At 36.1% G+C, this 24,160-nt stretch overlaps 3 protein-coding genes across 4 annotated transcripts; 2 read left to right on the top strand and 1 right to left on the bottom strand.

The window, feature by feature from the left end:
* Window positions 1–2,691: 2,691 nt before the first annotated feature.
* LOC109010869 (mavicyanin-like) lies at window positions 2,692–3,683 on the top strand. The gene is made up of 2 exons (XM_018991817.2): window positions 2,692–3,015; window positions 3,195–3,683. Exons 1-2 carry the CDS (start codon window positions 2,826–2,828, stop codon window positions 3,548–3,550), a joined length of 546 nt encoding a protein of 181 aa, XP_018847362.1. The 5' UTR covers window positions 2,692–2,825; the 3' UTR covers window positions 3,551–3,683.
* A 2,762-nt stretch (window positions 3,684–6,445) lies between these two features.
* Window positions 6,446–17,149, top strand: LOC109010868 (mitochondrial carrier protein MTM1). Of its 2 annotated transcripts, none has more exons than XM_018991815.2 (11): window positions 6,446–6,708; window positions 6,808–7,089; window positions 8,100–8,189; window positions 8,934–9,062; window positions 9,361–9,420; window positions 9,580–9,750; window positions 10,675–10,774; window positions 10,977–11,068; window positions 11,161–11,310; window positions 16,081–16,139; window positions 16,660–17,149. In XM_018991815.2, the coding sequence occupies exons 2-11, from the start codon at window positions 6,853–6,855 to the stop codon at window positions 16,790–16,792; spliced, it is 1,221 nt and encodes a 406-aa protein (XP_018847360.1). In that variant the 5' UTR covers window positions 6,446–6,708; window positions 6,808–6,852; the 3' UTR covers window positions 16,793–17,149. The 2 variants fall into 2 exon arrangements, with proteins under 2 accessions (XP_018847360.1, XP_018847361.1); XM_018991816.2 differs by having other exon boundaries at window positions 6,812–7,089; window positions 16,660–17,145.
* Window positions 17,150–22,333: 5,184 nt separating this feature from the next.
* LOC109010871 (arabinogalactan protein 41-like) lies at window positions 22,334–23,516 on the bottom strand. Its single transcript, XM_018991819.2, has 2 exons — window positions 23,297–23,516; window positions 22,334–22,698 (listed from the first exon to the last, which is right to left on the bottom strand). The coding sequence occupies exons 1-2, from the start codon at window positions 23,406–23,408 to the stop codon at window positions 22,625–22,627; spliced, it is 186 nt and encodes a 61-aa protein (XP_018847364.1). The 5' UTR covers window positions 23,409–23,516; the 3' UTR covers window positions 22,334–22,624.
* Between the last annotated feature and the right edge of the window lie 644 nt (window positions 23,517–24,160).

Raw genomic sequence — 24,160 nt, 5'->3', positions numbered from 1 at the left:
CTAACGTTCGAACGAATAACTTACAAGTTCGCAAGTGGGCTTAATGTTTGAAAGTATTAAAACGTTCAAACATAACATTTTATACGTTCACATGTACTCATTCCAAAACGACATCATCTGAGTTACGTTTGAACGAAACATTATTATAATTCAAACGTATAATCATTTCTCATCCACCTTTAGTGACGATTTCCACTCACATAAAAAGGATTTGTGGTGACAGTTTGAGGACTGTCACAAATTTAAAATTGTCACAAAAATTCAATTGTATTGTAGTGCGGATCATATATTTCTATAATTTCCATGATATATATATATATATATATATATATGTGTGTGTGTGTGTGTGCGCGCGCGCGCGCATGGAAACTGACTTTGACTATCTTCTAGGCAACCAATTAGTTTCTTGGGGTACTATAGAATTGGATGGCAAGGGCAAGCTGAAGTGATCAGCTTGAGATGGGAGCTAGCTAGGGAGGTTAATTCGGACTACTGGATTGGAATTCGAATGATGGAGATGGGAAAATTAATTGTATGCATGACTGACTGGTCTCTAGCTTATTTATGAAAATGATGAATCACCGGCAGGCCAATCATCGATACCCAAGTTTTTGTACAAGGTGGTTATTTGAGCGTAAATTAAGATCGATTCACCCAAAGTATTTTTAAAATTGAGCAAAGAGAGGTAGTAGAGATAAATATGCATGGAAGAATATATAGCTAGAAAGCCTTGGGAAGGATTGAGGATATCCAATATCCATGGAAGAGATCAGACAAATGAAGAGAGTAAACAAAGGGAGGTCATGCCACTGCATATAGCTAAAATATGATTTTGGATTCCCATTTGCCCACATTGCATTTTCTCATTTAAAAATGAAAGAAAATAGAGGATTTGTCGGCCCAATATATATATGAGTAATTCTACTCTTAAGCCAGTTTAGTCTCCAACAATACACACCAACTGAGATGGCAAACCTGGTTTCTTAAAAACGATCTAATCATTCTCTACTCTCCCCCTTTCCTCTGCCGAATCCCTCCCCGCCTTCCAAAACTGAATCGCTTTTCCCTGTCAACACCCCTCGAGAAACTAGATAGGGGACTCAAAAATCTCCGACGAAATCCCTCCTTCCATCCCTCTGCCGACTGTGACAAACCCGTCAACACCCCTCAAGGGCTAAGGGTTGACTGGGAGAAATCTTCGACGAAATCCCTCCCTTGATTCCCTCCCTAATATAATGAGTGAGAGAAATGTAAACAGAGGGTTGCTCGTACTGTGGAGGTTAATGGATCTTCGGCAGTAGATGTCAATCAAGGAAGATTGAGAATAGTTGCAGACACTATGCAAAGAGCACTAAATTCGTACCTTCAAGGGCTAAGGGATGGTGGTGGGGTTACAACGAGCTCTGGTTGTGTAGATTCTCTAAGATTGGTATCTGGCAGTGAATCATTTTAGGTTGTGTAGATTTTTTAATTGCTTGTATTTTTTTTTTAAAGGGTATGCAAAGTGGAGGAACTTGAGGTGATGGGGGAAGAGAACCCTAGCAATGGATGATTTGAAAGAACAAAGTTGCAGAGTTCGGTGATGGATGGACAGTTAATCTGGGGCTAATTTGATTAGCAGACTTAGATCTCTAATTAGTAGGGTGGATGATATTTTTGGACCTTAGATCATCTGATAATTAGGGTGTATAATGTTTTTGAAGATGAGCGTAATTGTTTTTCTTGTACAAATCACACTTGACTACTGTATGATACGAACTCTGTAAAAAAAGTTGGTTTTGTTGGAGTTTTATATCCCCAATGGACACTTGCAAGATGTTCATCTTCTCTTTTAGCTACACTCGGTTCAACCACATCATCTCTGTTGTTCTGTTGTATTGTTGAATCTAGTTTGACAAACGCAACCTAAGGTCCCCATTCAAAATACTTAGTATTTTGCAACATGCTTCAACTTGTGAAGACCCCGCCCGGGGGGGGGGATATGTGCAAAGTCTTCTCCACATGCATTTGTTTTTTGTCATCTCACATTATTTTTTACAACAGTTTCAAATGACATTTATGAGCTCGCTCTCTTCTTTTTCTTTTTATCCTTCGTTTGTGGTTGATATTCATGCATCTAAAAGTAGACCTTCATAATATATTTTCATTACAACTTTACGAAAACCAATGGTAGCTTTTATATAAAATCTCCATTAGAATGCAAACAAAGTGAAATGGATTAAAAATGATTGATTCCACTACAATATTATTCAGTTGGGGTTGGTAAGAAAACGAGAGGGGTGAATCCGAATGGAAGCTTTGGGGGAGAAGGTCGAAAACGTGGAAGTAGTATTCAAAACGAATCGTTTTGAAAAAAAAAAAAAAAAAAAAGGTCAGCTCAGCTGGTGTGTGGTGTTGGAAACTTAAGTGGCCTAAGAGTAGAATTACTCTATATATACTGATTGATGATTATTATAATTAGAGTAATAATATATATATGCTATTTTTTTAAATCTTAAATTCTTTTTCTCAATCATACTTATTGGCATGACTGATGATTAGGTAATTGATAAGATTTAAACATGAAGGAACACCTTTTCTCTAACAATTTATGATGATACAAATGGGTTTTGGGGTCTAATAATAGAGGCCACGCTAAAAATAGTATAGTTCAGTACAATATTGTAACCACCCATGGTCGATATCGCTCCTTAATTTGTTGGAGGCGATGAAGGAAGTAATCATCAAACCCTCATCATCCTCCTCCTTGTCCAACGCGCACAAGTCTGCAGGAAATTAAAACCAGAAAGCTAGGAAAGAAGTACTACGTCTCGCGCGTGAAGAAAATGGCAAAGCTGCAACGTCGTCTTTGTTTAATATTGTTTGCAACTATCGGCTGTTTTCTAAGCGGGCTGCAGGTACGTGCAATGACGCACATTGTTGGAGGAAGCTATGGCTGGCGTTTCCCTTCAGCTAATATTTCCTTTTACCAAGATTGGGCCAGGCCCAGAAATTTCACTGCCGGAGACAAACTGGGTAACGTAAATGCATCTTATTATAAATTACATCATCATTTTGTGTTTTGCCTGCCTATCTATTAATTAATCTGACATCTATTAATAACTAATTTAACCCCTAAACGCGCGTAATACTCTTTTTTCAACTAAATCTAATTAATTAATTTTGATTCCACTCTTGCGCGCGCGCATTGACAGTCTTCTTGTACACAACGGGCATGCACAACGTGCTAGAGGTTAAAAAGGAGGATTATGATGATTGCACTCAGAAGAATGTGATCAAAACTTACACAAATGGACCAACAATTTTTGAGCTCACCAAACCTGGTGATCACTTCTTCATTTGTGGTCTCAGCAATCAATTCTGCAACGGTGGCCAGAAGTTGAGCATTAGGGTGATGAACGGAGATACGTCTTCCGATGGTACTACTGGTGGTTTATTTGGGATCATTACCAAGTCCAGCTCGGCCGATCAGTTGATTCACAGTCGTCTCGGTATGGTTTTGGGTTTGCTTCTTCCACTGATCATCATCATCATCATGCTGTTAATATAATATAAGATGATGACGATGATGACGATGATGATCAGCTCTCATCATGTGTAAATTATTAATTGGGATCTTTAATTAATTGTAAGCTGCATTAATGTGAGATCGATGCTAGCTAACTAGCATGCATTCAGTAGTACTTCATGTAGACTCTCAAATATTCATGTTTTCATGAACTAGTCTTTGGTATTGTTGTTGGGTACGCAATGGCCGGTGGTTAACACATGATTAATTGTGTTTAATTAATTAATTATTAATTAATGACTGCATCTTCTTTATTAATTAGACATGATATGAAACCGATCGAGAGGATCTTGTTCTCTTTTAACTTGTTAATTAATTGTACGAATTTGAATTAAAAAAAATTATTCAAACAAGAAAAAGATTAATTAATTACGTATTTAAACTTGATTATCCAATATTATATATTATGAAGAAATATCGAGTAATACTTCAAGCTGAGAATGAAAATTAGCTTCATAAAATATTTGGATTAGCCACAATTGATCAGTCACCCATATATAATTACTATTATTATTGTTGTTGTTGTTGTTATGTATAAGAGATTCGGATCAGTTACTCCTTGCACTATTTTACCAATTTTATCGAGCAAGTTTTATACTACGTACTACACCTTAATAGGCAACTCCAAAAAGAAGAAGGGCGAAAATCAACTTATGACAACTGTGATATTGTCTTAATTAGGAGTTTAGATTTGTGAAACCGTCGATTTAATTTTTGGGGATATGCTGATCAAAGTCAACATGGCAAGGAAATAATTACTTTTTGTATACAAAACATTTACCTTTATATCAAATACCTACGTACTTTATGTGAACATAAAATATAACTTTTCTCCTGCCGAAAGCTCTTCCATCACCTCACCAACATGTCTCACAAGTGACTTATGCCACGTGTAAGATTCACGCGTTGCTGTGCCTTGGAGAGCTTCTTACCGTCACGAGTGGCACTATCGGGATCAGAGGCATTGGATTTTTCAGATCCGACTTACCATTTTACTCCAAGTGTGGTGCGTGTCTTGCATGCGGCGCCACCTCCAGTGACAGCCCTTCGTCGACGGTTCGACACTGTTTCTAGTTGCTACTCTATGTTCTTGCTTTTCCTAACCTAGGATTAAGGGAAAGTCTATTCTAGCCAGTCCAGACCAACAAGATGTAGCACACAACCCTTTATTGCGGCTTCTAACTGCAGTTTTATAGTCTATTTATCAGACTATATTAAAATTGCTTCAAGCGATCTCCCCTAATGGGAAATGGGTAGGAGCCAAACTTTTGATTTCAATTTTTTTTTTTTTTTTGTGATGTATCTGTTGGTTTTGAGAAAACTGTAGGGGACTCCCACCCCATTAGAACTTATATCCTGTAATTCGCTAGTTTATGAGATGGAAATGATTTTACTCTTTAAGAGATATATTGCAATTAACTTATCAAAGCATAGAAAATTTATGCAATTCATCAAGAGTAGGGGTGTTAAAAAAAAAAAAACTAGAAACTTGGTTGAGCTGGACCGGATTAGACCAAACGGTCTGATTTGTAAATTGTCTAGTGCGGTAATGATTTTTAAAAACCAAAATCGGTTTTAAATCGGTATGGTACCGATTTTCATATTTTAAAAATTGATTTAAACCGAATCAGACCAGGATATATATTTATAATTTTTTTATATTATATTATATATATTATATGTTAAATTGTTAATTAATATAATATAAAATTATAATCTTATTATTCAAGTCTATTAATCTTATAACATAAAAATTTTAATTTTAATCTTAAACATAAACATTAATATTAAGTTATTAATATAAACTTACTTTTGATATATATATATATAAAGGATAAATGCATCTTTGGCATAATAAGGTTGAGTTTGGATGTTGAAGTGAGTTGAGTTGAGTTGAGATGATAAAATATTGTTAGAATATTATTTTTTAATATTATTATTATTTTGAGATTCGAAAAAGTTAAATTATTTATTATATTTTGTGCTGGAATTTAAAAAAGTTGTAATGATGAGTTGAGATGAGTTGAAAGTAGTTGATGATCCAAACGAAGCCTAAATGATATATATTATTTTTGTAAATACATTTTTATACATTTGATCATATATATTTATATAAAAGGTCTAAAAGTTATATAAACTATAGTTAAATTCAATACCATATTGGGATGTATTAATTATTATAAAATAATATATTTATACTATAATATAAATAGACTAATAGTTTAGTAAATATAAAGATCATATTATTACTAATATAAATAATTTGTAAAATCAGAAAAATTGAAAGTTTCAATTTCAATAATAAACTAGACAGATATCGATTCTTAAATTTTTAAAATAATATATATTGATTCATTTAAAAAAAAAAATGTACAAAATGGAATCAAACCTACAAAGCACACCCTTGGTTAATTAAGAGGGGTGTGCGAGCCCCACTGCTCACATAAATGTGCTCCGATTCCTCTCATATTGGTTACCTAATTTTTCTGTAATCGATCTATCGATTAGGCCATTTAATCTAAAAAAAAAATCATAAATTTATTAAAGTACATACGTAGAAGGTACTTCCTATTACGTATAATTTAAAAAAAAAATGATATTTATGAGGTTTACAAAATTATATTAATATGGTAACAAAAAAGGAATAAAACTATTTTCTTTAATATCCATTTTTAATTACAGCTATGTTTTTTGTATTTATTTATCCGTGAATTAATAAATCGAGCAATATTTCACACCGGCAAGCGTGCCTGGTGTGAACCGCAGCAATAGAAAGCCCTAGAAAGAAGCCCAACGGCCATCCCACAGTTAAGGCCCTGTTTGTTTCCACCCTAAAACGGAAAACCTATTTAGTTGGTCTCTGTTTCCAAGTCCAGTAGCGTCAGAATCAGTAGTCTTCGTAGCCAACAAACGTGGCCTCCCCCCTTTTTCTGTATTGCAAGAGTCAGAGAGAGACGGGGGAGTCAGAGAGAGAGGGAGCGTTTTTCTCGGCTTGCTATTTCGTCTTCTCCAAGGAACCAACCAGGAAAATTAGCATTAGACTATATTTCTATGTATAGTTTTTTATTTTTTTAGTTTTGTTCTGAAAAAATATATTCCAACATCCAACGCATAACAAGGAAAAAAGAGATCAGTTCCCAGTATGTTTCCTTAATTCTATTCTGTCATATTTTTGCCTCCTAAATATAATACTGTAGCTTGTCTTTTGGTTTCGGGAACTCAGATTGTTTTCTTTCTAGAAAGTTCTTGGGAGAGAGACACAGAGAGGAGCAGAGCTAGTGAGGATGGTGGATTCAGAGCGCTCCCAAAATTCTTGGGTCAACACAATGGATGGCCATGATTCCGCCTCGCCGGAATTGACGACCGAAATGAGGCAAGAGCTGGGACTTGGTGCTCCGAAAACCTTGCGTTCAAACAATGGTGGTTCGGATGGCAGTTTGGGGATCGGAGAGCGAGCTTTCTCTGCTGCTGGCGCCGCCTTTCTCTCCGCGATAATTGTTAACCCTCTCGATGTAGCCAAGGTAAGGAAGCACATCCAAAAGAAATTGTTATTTATTGTTTGTTGGTTGATGTTGTACATGTGTATGGTTACATCCAAAAGAAATTGTTATTTATTGTTTGTTGGTTGATGTTGTGTGTATGGTTGGTCTGGTACCGTGTAGAATGGACGCAAAAATCAGTTTCTGATTGCATGAATGGAAATATTTACTCACGAAAGTATTTTTGGATTTGAGTGATGGAAGGTTTGATGTTCTGATACGTCATATATGACTTATGTGTCTTTATTTTTATACTTTTCAAAGGGGGCTTAAAAAAACTATTCTGTATGTTTGTAACTGACATTGTGATTCTTTAATGGTGGTTCGATTGGTGAGGTTCTCAATTGTTTGGCTATGGTACTAACAAAAAAAATTGTTGGTATCTATTATTGTGTTATGAACCCACTAGGTAGAACTCACACTTGAAAACCAGTTTACAAGAGAAAGGTGCCGATGGGCTTATAAACCACCAACAAATGTCATACTTAGTCGATGTGGGATCGCAACAACCACCACGCTTTGCAGCCGACGTTCACGGCTGTCCCGACGCACACACGGGCTGGCTATATGCTAGGTCTTTCCTAGCCCCGGATGAACACTGCCATGCCGGCATCACCCCCTGTGCCACACGATTGCAATCGTACTGCATACGTGGGATGGCTCTAATACCATTTGTTATGAACCTACTAGGTAGAACTCACCTTTAAAAACCGACTTGGAAGGTTGCTTAGGGGCTTACAAACCACCAACCAATCTCATACTTAGTCAATGTGGGATCGTAACATATTGTGGTGTGTTCTTTACGTTGTTGTTGATGAAAAATGCTTAGTGGGTACCGGATTAATTTTGCTTGATGTAGTGAATATCGTTTATATTCTGCTTCCAATTAAATATAGCACGTGCTCTTAGCAAAATATTTTTTCTTCTTGTTATTGAGATGGTTAATTGTGGATCGTAAAGCCTAACCAGTGTTCTTCTCTCCTGTCTATCAGACAAGGTTGCAAGCACAGGCTGCAGGGGTTTCTTACTCGCATCCATTAAGTAATATTATTAGTCGCATGGCGTATTTTGGACCAAGAACGGTAATTTTTCTGCAACCACATTCCTCGATCATTAGAGCTTTTTTCTCCTTTAATGTTTGAATTGAAATTGTAAATTGATTGTTATAGTATTCGGTTTTTTGTTCATGTTCTAGTCTAAACATGAGTAGTCACTAGAGTTTCTTAGCTTACCTGAACTGACTGGTAATTGTAAATTTGTAACCTTGGGGCGTTCCTGAATACCCCATGAAAAATGTATCTTCATTGTAATTTCAAATGGCATATAACATTTGGTGCATATTTATTGTTCTGTGTTTGGTCCCCAGTGGTGTTTTTGAATTTCCAAATTTACTTTTGGTTGAAGCTTTGGGCCCTTAACTGTTATGAGTCCGGCATTGTGACGTCTTGAAATGTTAAAGGGAAATAAAAGGAGATGATGTTGTTTCGTATTTGTGAAAGAGGCATAAATGTAGTATATTGATTTCCATACCTACAATGATGCCAATGAGAAAATGTTATAAGGGCATATGCGTGTGTAGCTTCTTTATTCTGTTTTTCTTTCTGGGGTCGATCACTTTATTTATCTTTTTGAGGTTGGGAAGGCCTTGGAGGGTGGGGTGTCAAATGAAAGAATTTCCAGATTGTTACAAGACTCGCACATTTCTAATATTATTGTCAACAGCTTACTTCTGTGTTTACAATCTTAGGGGCATTGCTTTTTTGTTTAAGTTTACCATCAAACAGTATGTGGTCAATTAACTTATCCTTTGCTATATGTTGGCACAGATGTTTGCCGATCTAAGATGTTCCCCAACATGTACACGTGCTGGAATTCAGGGTACTGTGTCAATATGCCCTCCTGATTGTTTCCAATACAAAGGAACACTAGATGTCTTCTACAAAATTATACGTCAGGTTTGTGGGTTTGTCACTTTTGGGCATATAGTTAATTTATTTTGACGAGGAAGATAGTGTTTTTGCTGAAGGCTGAAATTGAGTGAAATGTATCCTGGCAACTGCTAGGTTTAAATGAAGACATTATGTTGCAGAAATTTTGAGAATTTGATTTGATAAATGCAGGCTCTAAATAACAAAACAACTTTAAAAATGGTTAAGAATTAGTAGGTTTTATCTGCTCTGTTTAAGTGCTCACTGACGTGTTCACTATAGCATTTTAACGATAATGGTTTAATTGGAAAGTCACTTTTTGCAGGAAGGATTTGCCAGGCTATGGAGAGGCACAAATGCAGGCCTGGCGCTTGCGGTACCTACAGTAGGTTCCTTATGTTATATGTGGGATTTTCTTCTCTTGTCGCCGGGGGGGGGGGGGGGGGTGGTTGTTGCATTGTTGGAATTTGATTAGTGTAATCTTTGCCATTGAGAATACTTTTATTGAAATTACTCAATTCTCCTTTTTTCCTTTGAAAACCAGGTGGGAATCTACCTACCTTGCTACGAAATATTTCGCAATTGGTTAGAGGAGCTAACTGCCCAGCATGCTTCAAGTGTGACTCCATATGTCCCTTTATTTGCAGGCTCATTGGCACGCTCTTTAGCTTGCACAACTTGTTACCCTATTGAACTGGCAAGAACTCGTATGCAGGTAGTTTGAACATTGATGTTTTCATTCTCTTGTCCACTCTGAAGTTTGGACATTTTAGATGTTCTTCGGGATGATGTTTGTCTTGAGTTGTGGTTAATAAATTTTGAAAACTTCTTGGTAATTAACATGTACCTATTTCTTGGACACGGACATAACTTTGGAAATAACAGATTATTGCCAAACATCCTTGAAGACAGCCTTGATATCTGTTTTTCAGCTTCCATCTTTACGCAGATAGTGGGCTTGTGGTGACATGGTATAACAACCTATCAATGGTTACCTTGGCCCAGCTCACTAGGTGAAATTTCTGGTCCTCCCATGCTCCTCTTTAAAAAATCCTTTTGTAATTTTTCAATGTGGATAGCTATGCCAGCTGGATGGGAAAACAGAGACAGAAAGTAAGTGGGAAATTTTGACAAATGGCTCTCTCTTTGTCAAAAGGGATTCTGGTCCAGAGAGAACCGTTCCACCCACCAATCATCATTCCTTCTTCAGCACACATATGTTCCTCTAGCTTTAGGTTTTAGGACTAATAATGTTTTTGCTAATGATACAGTAATCATCAAGTGTAGTCAATACTTTCTGAAACACTTTAAAATTTGCCACGTCAGTGACGTTGTCTGCATAATAAGTTGTATGTCTGTCTCATTCTTTAAGTAATAAATATAACTTAGGACCAGATGTTTCTCATAGCTCCTGTTGGTACAGTTATGTGTTACGTTTTACATGTTAGCCTTTGGTTTCTTGAATTTGTCTTCCATGTCGATCAGAACTCTTTGCAAACTCGATTAATTTGATTGTTCATGGTGTATGCTCTTCGGCATTTTTTCCATTGTTCTGGCACTCCAACTCTTGTTTTGTGGTTGCTTCTTATCTTTTAACTTTTTTTATTTTATTTTATTTATTTATTTATTTTTATAATAGGCATTTAAGGTGACCCAAACTGGTGCGAAGCCTCCTGGAGTCTGGCAGACTCTTCTTGGGATCATCTCCCATGTTAACAGCACCAGTGGTCAAAGCAACTGTAAGTTGACTTTTCTTGTGATTATGGTACTTGGGGTGACATGATTATGGTACAATGCAAGAAAGCATTGTACTTATCACGCATCTTTTTTCATATTGGAAGCACTACACATGATGATTGATGTTTTGCCCATAAGTATCTTATACTTGATTTTAACTGTGATCGACATAATTGTTTTTTTTTTTTTTTTTTTTGGCTACAGTTCAAGGCTATCGTGTCCTTTGGACAGGCATGGGAGCACAGCTTGCTCGCGATGTTCCCTTCTCTGCAATCTGTTGGTCAACTCTTGAACCAGTAATGTTTTTTCCTTGAAACTGCTTCTTTCATGAATATCAGGGGTCTCTATGTTTTCGTTTGATGATTATGTCTGATCTCTATCTTTTCAGATAAGGAAAAAACTCCTTGGTCTGGTGGGAGATGAAGCAAATGCAGCCAGTATCCTTGGTGCAAATTTTTCTGCTGCTTTTGTTGCAGGAAGCCTTGCTGCTGCTGCTACATGTCCTCTAGATGTTGCGAAAACTCGAAGGCAGATAGAGGTCGTTTCCCTTTAAACTGAAACTTAAGCTTGATTTTGCTGTGCGATTTAGTCACCAATCTCTTACATGATATTTCCTTTTAATATCCTGAGGGTTCATTTAGAAAGTTCTGAATTGACGCTATTATGTGCTGGGATGGTGTCTTGGCTTCGTTTCTTTTTGTTCATATATTTGATTGTGTATTATCAATAACATAATGTGCTGAGACTTAGCTTGGAGTGATTGCCTCCTATACTCTTTTTTCTCTCCGTACATCTGAGAAAAAATGTTGTTTCTTTCGTTGCGGTTTATGGTGGTCGAGTTCAGTCGTGATTAGCTTAGTATTTCTTCATTACGTTATGAGTGTTTGCGCCATGGGGTCGAGTAGGAATGTTATCTTTGATCAAAAGTGCTTTCAGTTTTTGAAGGTTAATGAAGGGTGGTGGAGAATCACGGAGAGTAGTTGTCGTGCGGTTAATCATATTTCCATTGATCAAGCATCATTGAGGTGGTTGGCTGCCATGATGAAGGAAGGTGTAGCTTTTGGGGGTCCTTTTGTGTTTCTTAGAACAAGAAGAAATGAGTCTCAAGTTTGGGTGGTGCAAAGGCAGCAAAACTCTCATGGGAGTTTTTTCACCTTATTGGAGTTTGGCTAAGCAAGGCGGCGTGGGATGCTAGTGATACCGGAAAGGAGGAAGGGGTTAGGATGGAGAAATTTTGGAGACTTGTTGGAGGAGCTCTCTGCAAAATCCTCTGTTTTGGGAGGGAATAACAGAGGGACTTATCCATTGATGCCCTCTCCTCCATTGCAGTACCACCAAGCCTCTTCCTACAGGGAGGTCTTGTCTCGAGCCTCAAAACATGAAGAGAGGCCAGCCGGTTCTTCCTCTTTGGTGAAAGCGCAATTCTGTGAAGGGAATGGCCGGAAGGTGTCGGGGACAAATGTGGCATCTTTGTGGCATGCCTTGACTGAAATGGAGAAGCAAGTGGGTTGCTTGCAGATTAATATGGTGATAATGAAACGCTGCGTTGAAGAGGGGATGAAGGCCCACGTAATGGGCCGGGTAAAGGAAAGGCAGTGGCCTCTGATGGCTCAGTGGCCTTGATGGGATTTCAAGTGGGCCAGTGGCCTTCTATGCAGGCCCGAGTGGAGCACCAGGCCCAGTCTACTTCCCAAGCCCAGGCAGAGAAGCCTGTCTGGAGGAAGAAGCCGTTGCACCCTGGTGGCCCGTTGACGTCTCGGCCTGTGTCATCATTGCTTGTGATACCACAGACAACATCGCTAAAGACCATAGAAGCTCCGACGGAGGTCCTGGCGCCGGAGTTTGTTGTAATCGAAGCTGGTGGAGGGCTTAACGTTGCATCACGGAACCCGATGTTGTGATTTCTGCTCAGATCACTTAGCCAGAGCATTCTGGTGCACAGACAACAGCGAATAAGTCAGAGAAGGTGTAAGAAGCTCCGACGGAGGTCCCGGTGCCAGAATTTGTTCTTTTCGAAGTTGGTGGAGGGATTAAAGCTGCGTCGCGGGCCAGGATGATCTGATTTCTACTCAGATCACTTCGTCAGAGCATTCCGGTGCACAGAAAACGGCGAAGAAGTCAGAGAAGGTGTCTGAGAGCAACAGCAAGACTGCTGTCCTCGAGCTTGTCACGGCTAGTCCCTACGATGAGATTTTGGCCACTGTTCCCGAGTTTTTGACCTCACCTTAGGCACAGAAAGCTCCGACAGCCAAGGGTGGTCAAGGTTGGATAGATTTATAGTGTCCCCTTCATGGGAGACGCACTTTCCGGAATATGTCAGAAAAGATTGTCACTGGTATGTTCTGATCATTTTTCAATTTTACTTGATTGTGGTGGCATTCACGGGGGTAGGCGCCCATTCAAATTTGAGAATATGTTTGAAAGTTGATGGATTTGTGGATAAGGTAAGGGCTTGGTGGGAAGCTTATTCCTTTGATGGAACACCTAGTTTCATAGTGGCGGGCAAACTCAAAGCTCTAAAGGTTTACTTAAATAAGTGGAATGAAGAAGTATTTCGACATACGGAATTGCAGAAAAATATCATTTGGGATGAGTTGCAAGTATTGGAGGAAGGAGAGATGAATGAGGATTCTTTGTCAAGACAGAAAGTGATGGTAACCGAAATAGAGAAAATGTTGTTGATGGAGGAAATATCTTGGAGGTAGAAATCAAGGGCACTTTGGTTGAAAGTGGGAGATAAATGCACTAAGTTCTTTCACAAGGTGGCTAATTCCCATAGGCGCCACAATGCTATTGAAGTCCTTCATTCATGCTCGAATGTGTTACAATCTCCTGAAGAGATCCAAGACCATATAGTGCAGTATTATGAGGAACTCCTAGCTGAAAAAGTTGAGTGGCGCCCCAAACTGGATGGTTTATTGTTTGACCAGCTAGGTTCGGAGGTAGCAAGTTGGTTGGAGAGGCCGCTTGTTGAAGAGGAGGTGCATCTAGTGGTGAGAGGCACGTGCAAGGATAAAGCCTTGGGCCCAGATGGTTTTTCTATGGCTTTTTTTCAAGAATGTTAGCTAATCGCGTGAGTTTGGTGATGGACAAACTCATTTCCAAACCTCAAAATGCTTTCGTTCGGGGGAGGCAAATTTTGGACTCCGTTTTGATAGCAAATGAGTGTTTGGACAGCCGGTTAAGAGAAGGCATTCTAGGAGTTCTATGCAAGTTGGACATGGAAAAGGCCTATGATCATGTGTGTTTTGATTTCCTCTTTTATATGTTGAGAAGATGTGGTTTTGGAAGCAAGTGGTGCGAATGGATTAAATACTGTGTTTCGACCACTCGGTTCTCGGTTTTAGTCAATGGAAAATCTTGTGGTTTCTTTCAGCCGTCGAGGGGTTTGCGACAAGGGGATCCATTATCACCATTCCTCTTTGTTTTAGTTATGGAGGCTTTGAGCCGCATGATGGAGGCTGCAGTTAGGGGGGGTTTTATTACGGGTTTTTCGGTGGGTAACGATAGTAATGGTGTCAATTCCATTTCTCATTTATTATTTACAGATGACACGCTTATCTTCTGTGATGCTGCTAGTGACCAGATTCAAGTTCTAAGGGCGGTCTTGTTGTGTTTTGAAGCTGTCTCGGGACTTAAGGTGAACTTGGGGAAGTCGGAGCTGATACCAGTGGGGGTTGAGTAATATTGCTTCTCTAGCTGAGTTGTTGGGTTGTAAAATTGCTTCACCTCTTATGAAATATCTTGGACTCCCCTTGGGGGCGTCATTTAAAACAAAGAGCATTTGAGATGGGGTGGTAGAGAAGATTGAGAAAAGACTATCGGGGTGGAAGCGGCTATATTTATCAAAATGGGGGAGATCAGCACTTATTAAAAGTACCATTTCCAACCTTCCTACTTACTATTTTTCCCTCTTTCCTTTGCTGGTGGGAGTGGCTAACCATATGGAAAAATTGTTTAGAACTTTCTTATGGGGGGCATGGGGGAGGAAACCAAATTCCACATTGTAAGTTGGCAAAGGGTGTGCTGTCCGATTGAGAACGGGGGATTAGGGGTATGAAATTTGAGCATCTTCAACAAGTCCCTTCTTGGTAAGTGGTTGTGGAGGTATTAAATAGAAGGGAACTCGTTATGGAGAGAGGTAATCGAACACAAGTATGGTAGTGAGTGGGGGAATGGTGTTCTAAGGAGGGTAGGGGGTCATATGGAGTGAGCTTATGGAAATTTATTAGCAAGGGGTGGAACACATTTGAAAAACATATTAGGTTCAGAGTGGGTGACGGAGCAAGACTTTGCTTTTGGCATGATGCTTGGAGTGGGGAAAGTCCTCTTTCCACTATCTTTCCACTCGCTTTTAACATGGCTGGAAATCAGCAAGCGGTAGTTTCAGATGTACTATGCTATACCAATGGGACGGTAACTTGGAATGTCACTTTTACTAGAAATGCTCAAGATTGGGAGCTTGATGAGATGGCAGCCTTTTTTAGCCACTTGTATTCAGCAAAGGTAGGAGGAAATGAGAGAGACCGTATGTTGTGGATTCACATAGAGAGAAAAGATTTTACTGTTAAATCTTTTTACAAGGCTTTAACAGCACTACAACCCATTTTTTTTCCGTGGAAGAGTATTTGGAAAGCACAAGTTCGCCTAAAGTTGCATTTTTTACTTGGGCAGCCATGCTTGGAAAGATATTGACGGTTAATAACTTAAGGAAGTGGGGTATGGTGGTCATGGAGTGGTGCTACATGTGCAAAAGGAATGGAGAATCGATAGATCATTTGCTTTTACATTGTGAGGTGGCGGGGGAATTATGGGCTGGTATCCTTGATAGAGCTGGACTAAGTTGGGTGATGCCTAAGAGTGTGGTGGAACTATTAGCGTGTTGGAACAGGAGGCATAACAGTGCACAATTGGCAGCAGTGTGGCGTATGTTACCTTTGTGCCTAATGTGGTGTTTATGGTCAGAAAGGAATGATAGGTGCTTTAACAACAAGGAGCGTGTAGTGGGGGAAATCTGGATTTTTTTTGTATTCTCTCTTTTACAGCGGTTTTCTGCTATTGTACTGAAGGGTGGGAGTGTCCATAAGTTTCTATCTTCTTTTCAGCTCACTAGAATGTAATTAGGTCTCACTTTGTATACTTCCTGTGTACTTGGGCATTACCTAGTTTCATTCTATTCAATAAAGCTATCTATTTACTTATAACAAAAAAAAAAAAATTATCAATAACATTTTATATATTTTAACATTATACTATGTTTTCTCATATAACGATGTTGTCTTTACCTTTTATTTTTTGAAATTTGCAGAAGGATCCCGTCAGGCAATTAAGAATGACAACAAGGCAAACACTCGTGGAAATTTGGAGGTATGTCTCTAGTTTATATAACTGTACACTAAATGTATCCTCTTTTTTCAATTTATAGTTAATGAGAATGAGACACGGAGATAAAAAAGTTATATCTCAACCCTTTTTTATAAGAAGGATAGACAGAAGTAACAAGGATTGCCTAAGGAGTCGAGATTCCCATGCCTTTGAGGGATAGATGTCTTCAACAATTTGTAATGTTGAAAAAAGGTTGTTAGGCTTTCTATAGTATAAGTGTCTGCAGCCAATCTATCATCATGTGTTTGAGCTTTCTTAGGTAGCATGAAGGTGTGAGCTACTTTTCTTTGCATGCTCTAGTACTTCATTAAAATAAAATAAAATAAAAAGGAGGGTGCTGATCAAACGGGGAAAACAATCTTGTACTGCTTGCTACATTTGAACATGTAATTAAGCATTCCGTCTTCATATTCTTTTGATCTTTATACGTTGTTAGTATTTAAGTCAATGATCAATTTTTTTTGTTTACTAAAGTCTTGAATTTTAAATTTGCTTGCAACAGGGATGGAGGGATAAAGGGGCTGTTTACTGGAGTTGGTCCTCGTGTTGGCCGTGCAGGCCCTTCAGTGGGGATTGTGGTTTCATTTTATGAAGTTGTTAAATATGTTCTACAGAACCATTATGCAAATTCATGATATAGAGTGGGGGCTGCTTTTTATCCAGTTTTGACTTCTTCAAAGTGGAAGGCTGGAAGAAATTTTGGTGATTTGGCGAGAGAGACACTTGACCCGAAAGCATAGAAGTTTCTTTATCTGTTGATTTTTTTTTTACAAGCTCTGCTATTTGGTTTATAGCATGCAAATATGGTATGCAGGTCTAGATAATTCTTGTCCATGGTAGATCCTTTTCTATAGGCCCTGAAGGGCAAAAGTGACTTCTGATCCCCAGTTTTGGACAGAAGAAATTCTTCTGTTGTAATTTTTTTGGAGCAGAAATTTTGTGACATTTGGTTTCATTTTAAAGAAAGAAATTTTGCTTATAATCTTCATTCTCTTCTTCGTTTGATTTTAAAGAATAGAAATATTCAAATTAATCTGGTTGTGTTTAATGGACTTTGTGGTAAAAAGCAATTAGAAGATCAGCATAAATGGGCGTATGCATGTTTATAGAGAAATGCAAGTAGTAATGAAAAGTCCAAGGGACGTTTGCGGAAAAAAAAAGATAACTATATTATAATATATATATATATATATATATATTGTCTTAACTATATATAGATAGTTAATAAATATAAATAACATAATTGCATCACAAGAAATTATAAATAATATAACTGCAACAACCATAATAATATATACGCAAAAGAAGTTTGATATAAGTTTACAAAATGTAGTTTGATTTAAATTCTAAAGAGGAAGTAAAGTTCATATCACAATCATATTAATTAGCACTTTCTTTTTCTTCTGCAAAATTAATTGATAAGATATTAAAATTCTTATAGTGTTGTTGGTTCATGCATCACCTAAAAACCAATCTGTAGGATCTAAACATCCACTTAAATTCTCCAAAAAATGCATGGCAATGGTTTTAACTTTTTTCTGTTGTGTTATCCACATCCTTTGTAAATTTTATAAAAATGAAGAAGTTAAAAAATGCATGAAACAAAAAACTAAACATATAAACCCATAACATGCAAATCCATGACATGTACAACCCAAATTCCTTCAAAGAACTAAACAATCAAGTGCATAAATTCAAAGAGGAAAAAAAAAAGTGTGAATAGCTGAATAAAAAAATAAATGAAGCAGAAGTTAAAAAATGCATGAAAGGAAAAACGAAACTCTAAAACCCTAAACCAAAAGACCAAAACATCCTCAAAGACCAAAATACCCTCACTTAAACTGACACAAAATGTTAAAACAGAAGGACAAAAAAGGACAAAACACACAACAAACGGACGACAACACGGAGGATGACAAAAAACATTGCTCACGGCCATCACAAATTTGAAACCCTTGATCATTCCTCAAACTATAGATAAATTAATAATCACATGTTATAACGAAATAGTTTAGAAAAACAAATCTTAAATTAAAACTCTAATGTGAATGCTATTGTTAGAAACCTTCTACAAAAAATAAACAAAAAGTTAATGTTACACAAAGGATACATTCACAATTAAAAATAATAAAATAATGCAAACAAATTACAAAAAGTTGTAAGAAGGGATTTCATCATATTCTTTAATCAAATTTCGCTATTATGCAAACAATCCATGCAAACAAATATTAAATATTTCTGACTGTAACAAGTGAGGCGTATCAAAACACTCACTATAACTGGCCTTTTAAAAAAAAAGATCTGTAGCATCAAAATACCCACTTAAACTTGTTAAAAAATATAAAATTAGATCTCTGATCATGCATCATCACATCACCACCTAAAAAAAATCAGTTTTAAAGCTTGAAACAAAACCAAGTGGAATAATCTTTCACGGCATAGCAAAGGAAAACAATCTATATATTTCTTCCACAAGCAAACTTCTCCCAAAAAATTAAGTCTACAAATATGGCACAGCCGAACAAAAATCCATATATTTCTTTTCGAAAAAATTAAGAGATACCAACTTAAAATGAAAAGTCAAAACCAGTTAGTCAAAAGGCCAAAATCAAATTTCACAAAAAATATAAAATAGCCACAACATGCAAATTTGAAGGGAAAAGTTTTTTTTTTGCAAGAAATACCAAAACTCCATAGCATGGACAAACCCATGTAAAATTACCAAAGGAACGACACCCAAAAAAAAACCAACAAACCCATGTAAAATCACCAAACTAACCGAACCCAAAAAAAAATACATAATAAATCAATAAGCAGAAATCTTGATAGTAAGTAACCAGATATTTTTAGAATGAAATATAAAATTATAAGCAAAAATTACCAAAAATTTATACAGTTAGAAATTAGAAATATTTATGAAGTTCAACATCCAATGTCATAATCATTCAGTAGTGCAAGTGTATAACATAATAGTTTAGAAAAATAATGCTTGACACAAATCAGTTAACAAAACATGAATGCTAAACTCATATTGAGCTAAGACTTGGAACATGGTTTTAAGCCACCAGCAGCAAGAGGGCTTAGGCTTCTTAATCAAGGCAATAAAATTGAGTACACAATCAATTGCAAATTCAAACTTAAAAAGGACTTCATAGAACCTGGCCGATGATCATTGACACATAAGATGTGATATAAAGTTGTATTTTCAAGGCAATAACCATTAAAAGGTTGTGAGACGTGTAAATAGAGCAAATAAGATCAGAAAAGGCTAGATCTTAACGATTCTCCTATGGTTATAATGGCATGTAGATAAGATAAAGATAAAACTCGAAACAAACAACAGAACAGATCTCTCAAACACAAACTGAGTTCCATCCAATTACACAACCAAAAAAAAAAACCTTCGACACACAATCAAATACAAACAAAAAACATACAAGAGAAAAGAAAAGAAAAGAAAATCTATTTTTTCTAAAATCTACAAACCACAAAACGAAAAAAAAAAAAAAACTATTTGATAAAAATAAAAATCAACAAAACTAGGGAAAAAACCATGTATTTTGTCACAACAACCAAAATTCGAACAAAGAAAGCCACAAAAAAAAAAAAAACAAATTTGCAAATTAACGAGAACAAAAGACAAAGACCTCACAACATAGAAATCCACAAGATAAAAGTAAATAACATACAGAAGGAAAAACTATATTTTTTCACAAATCTGCAAACTACAAAACTCAAAAAAAATTTCATTTTCTGACGAATCTATAGATCAAATAATCAAAAAAAGGTACAAGCTATTTGTTAAAAAAATATCAATAGAAAAATAACCATTGAAGCAACGTAAAAATTTGTGTTCTTTCAAAAATCTATACATCACTAAAGTGAAGAACAAACTAACTAACAACATGCAAACCGACAAAACAAAAACCCATCTACTTTGTTTCAAAAATAAAAATGAAAACCGTATATAAAACCCAAAGATAAAACTCATAACATACAAACCTATAGGAAAAAAATTAACGAAGACAAACCCAACGCTGCAAATAACAAACCTGAAGAGAGAAAACCCAAATACAAAGAACTCACAACATGCAAATCTAAAAAAAAAAAATGAAAAAAAAACCATCAAACAACCAAAAAAATTATATCTTTTAAAAAAATGAAATGAGAACCAAAAAAGCCGAGTCCATGAAACGAAAAAATGTGAAAAAAAAAACCCAAGGACAAAACTCACAACATGCAAACCCACAGGAAAAAAAACCCCATCGAACATAAAAAAAAAATTATATTTTTTCTAAAACATTTAAATGACAAAAGCAAAGAATAGAAAATAGACAACTCACGGCATGCAAATCTGAAGGAAAAAAAAAATCAAACAACCAAAAAAATTGTATCTTTTGAAAAATCTGTAAATAATGAAATGAGAAGAAAAAATCATCACTGAAATGAAAAACACGAAAAAATAAACACCCAACAACATTAAAAAAAAAAAAACTACTAACAAACCCATGAAAAAATATAAAAAAACGTCGCTTATTATAGAGAGAGAGAGAGAGAGAGAGAGAGAGAGAAGACACAAAGATGCATAGAGAAGAGAAAGCGTCGCTTTCGGAGATAAAAATGAGAGAGAGAAAGCGTTTCAGAAATATAAAAGTCAGAGAGAGCGTTAAAACAGAAGGATAAATCTCGGGAAGGAAAAAAAGCAAAAAGACCAAAATACCCTCCGTTAAACGGACACAAAACGTTAAAATAGAAGGACAAAAAGGAGAAAACACACAAAAAACAGACTACAACACGGACGACGACAAAAAATATTGTTCACAACTATCCACACTTATTATATATAGTATAAATATGTGGAGAGTAAAAGATTTCATTTTTTCACGAGGATCTCGATCTGTCCTTAGGGTGCTTGTTTTTTTACTTGAATTTAATAGAAAAGATTACGAATGTTTTCAACTTCAGCCTTGTTAATCAGGACTTCGTGAAAACAAACAGGCTTTGTAGTGACCATGCATGAAATAGAGTAAGGCCCATTAATTTGGATACTGAGATGAGATGATATAGTTTTAAATAAAAGTTAAAAGTTAAATAAAATATTGTTAGAATATTATTTTTTAATATTATTAATTATTATTTTAGAATTTAAAAAAATTGAATTGTTTATTATATTTTGTGAGAATTTAAGAAAGTTGTAATGATGAGATGAGATAAAACCGTTTTTACATTCAAAGCCTAAATTATTAATTTGTTCTTTGTGCCAGCCAAAATGAAAGGCGTGGGGTAGTAAATATTCGTGGTTCTATCTGTAGAATATATATATTAGTCTATTAGATGCATCTCGATCGGTCAGTGTACTTGGAGAATCGAAATAATCACTGTGGCATATGTAGGCACATGTTCTGAGATTGGGAAAAATAAAAAAGAACAAATCGAAGGTAAAGAAGAGAGGAAAACTTTCGTTTTTATATTGGGAAAAAAAATCAAAGGAATCATCCTATGTGCCATGCATAAAGGCATAATTAATATCCTTAAAAGCAGAATTTACCCATCATCCCTACACTGCTATACATATGCTTTTTATTTTTTATTTTTTTATTTTTTTTATTTTATTTTTCTCTTAGAATTGTGTGGTGTAAGGATGATGAATAGAAAAACTCTATACATGGTAGATTTGGAGGTGAGATGAGAATTTTATATTTTATTTTAGTGTTTAAAATATTATGTTTTAGTATTATTATTATATTGGGATTTGAAAATGTTGAATTGAGATTTGAAAAAATTGAATTCTTTATTATATTTTGTATGGAAATTTGAAAAATATGTAATGATGAGATGATATGAGATGAGAATTTTGTGTCTCATCCCACTCCCAAACATGCCTTAATGTCAAACTCGTATTTCTGTAAATATAGAGAAAAAATCCTTCTAGTAATTGAAGAGATCCAAAATTTCGAATGTCAAAGTTATTTTCTATTTTCGAAATATATTCCGACTATATGTTAGATCAATGCTTTCACGATGATCAGAATTTGTCCGATTCTCTTGACAATTAAAGATGTTCTCGAACTACCAAATTAACTATATATGAAAGGAACTGTAATAATATGCCGAATGAATAGAGATTATTAATTAAACAATGGAAAAATAAAACTAGAAAACGCCCACAATTAATGAATAAAGAGATTGTTATTTGAATACAAAATTAAGTACGTACGTACATACATATATATATATATATATATATATATATATATATATATAGGGCTTCTAAATGAAATCTCATCCTCCCATTTCCCAAATTACTGATAAAGTACACCACGCAATCCAAAAACACACTCACCACAGCTTCCTAACAATTACACATTAATGTAAATATATAATACATTCAGCATGCATTAGATATCGTAGACAATGAGGTCGACTCGATCGATCGCTTAGATATATTTGAAGGTACGAGCATGGATTTAGTGGATGATGTATGTGAGCGCCAAAGCCAGCAGCATCAGCACATATGCTATTCCTTGATCTATTGATGCGCCTGCAAATTAATTAAAGCATATATATATATATATATATATATAAGATCAATATGATAAATATTGATGATCATATATCAGTTTTAAAAAAGGAAACCTTCGAGAATCTTAATTGCTGAGAAACGGATTTGACATGTTTCAAAAATAATTAGGACAAGAAACATGAAAAATTGATTCCAAATCATGTACATATACATTCATGGTTTTATTAATCAAGGAAGTTGAGATAAAATGTTTCAAAAATGAATCGGCCAACATCAGTTGACCTTCCAATGATCATCACAACTCTTGATCTCGGCCATCCAGCTTGTAACTTTTCTTAGTGGGACATGTTTATCTACGTACCTTAATTATCTTTCCTTGCATCATTCACAAATATCCCAACGATCAATATGGAATAAGATCGCGCGCATCAGAAAGATTTCTTTTTTCATTAAAGAAAAGAGCTATATAGCTAGCTTCTGTTTGCCGGCCAAGAAAGCCTGGCCCGGGAAAAAAAGTGCGTAAAACTTGTCGAATCATATCGTGAAGAGTTCTACTATTTCTTGGGAATCAAACAGAAAACAAGGAGATCGAGAATAAAAAAGAAAATTAACCTACCGTCACTTGTGGGCGCAGGAGCAGGAGCGGGAGATTGGGCCTGAGCCATTTGCAAGATGATGGCGAATATGATAGCGACCACCCCGAATGATGAAACCTTAGAAACTGCCATCTCTTTCTCTGTTCTTTTGACAATTTGTTTTTCTCTCTCCCTCTGAGAAATGAGAGATAGAGAGAGAAATCGTTAACAAAGAAAAGAGATCGAAAGGAATCAAAAGGAGGTGGTGAAGGTGGCAATGAGAAATGAAGGGCTTTTATAGCGTTGGCTTTAACGAGAGGGCCTGTGACGTGTGTGCATGAAAGTTTTTTGTGGGAAGGCGGGACCCGCATATTAAGGGGACCCATACATACAACCATGTGATCTGAGTAATAGTGACCTCTAAATTCCTGTGGTTTTATTTGCTGTAAATGAATCTATTTTTTTTAATGATTTAATATATATGCTTATAGTGCAGTTCCAAGCTGGGCTAGCTGTCTCTTAGTTGCTGCCAGCATAGATGCTTACATTTCTGTCTGCATTGTTCATGCAATTAGAAGAATCTCCTCGGGATACTTTAATAAATTCCTTGTTGCCAAATTTATTTATTTATTTTTAAAAATTTTTTGAAAAAGAAAGAGAATCGTTTCAAATGGAAAGTTGCGTTATGGCAAGGGTTGTAATATTAATTTAGGTGGCCTATTAAACACCTTTAAGACAACTCACCAAAACTTCAGGGAATCTTTTTAAAAAGAAAAGTAGAAAATACTTTGAGAAATTATATGTTGAGTCGTCCGGGTAAACGCCGTGCAAGCGGCTGATGACGTGGATTCAATTAATCGAAATGCACCGTTTCGATTCTAGAAATTTCTCTCAATTGTTTTTTC

This window comes from Juglans regia, chromosome 13 (genome assembly GCF_001411555.2).
Source record: "Juglans regia cultivar Chandler chromosome 13, Walnut 2.0, whole genome shotgun sequence".
In the NCBI taxonomy this organism is placed as follows: domain Eukaryota; kingdom Viridiplantae; phylum Streptophyta; class Magnoliopsida; order Fagales; family Juglandaceae; genus Juglans; species Juglans regia.
The sequence above is the reverse complement of the archived record's forward strand: the minus strand, read 5'-3'. Positions and strand labels throughout refer to the sequence as shown.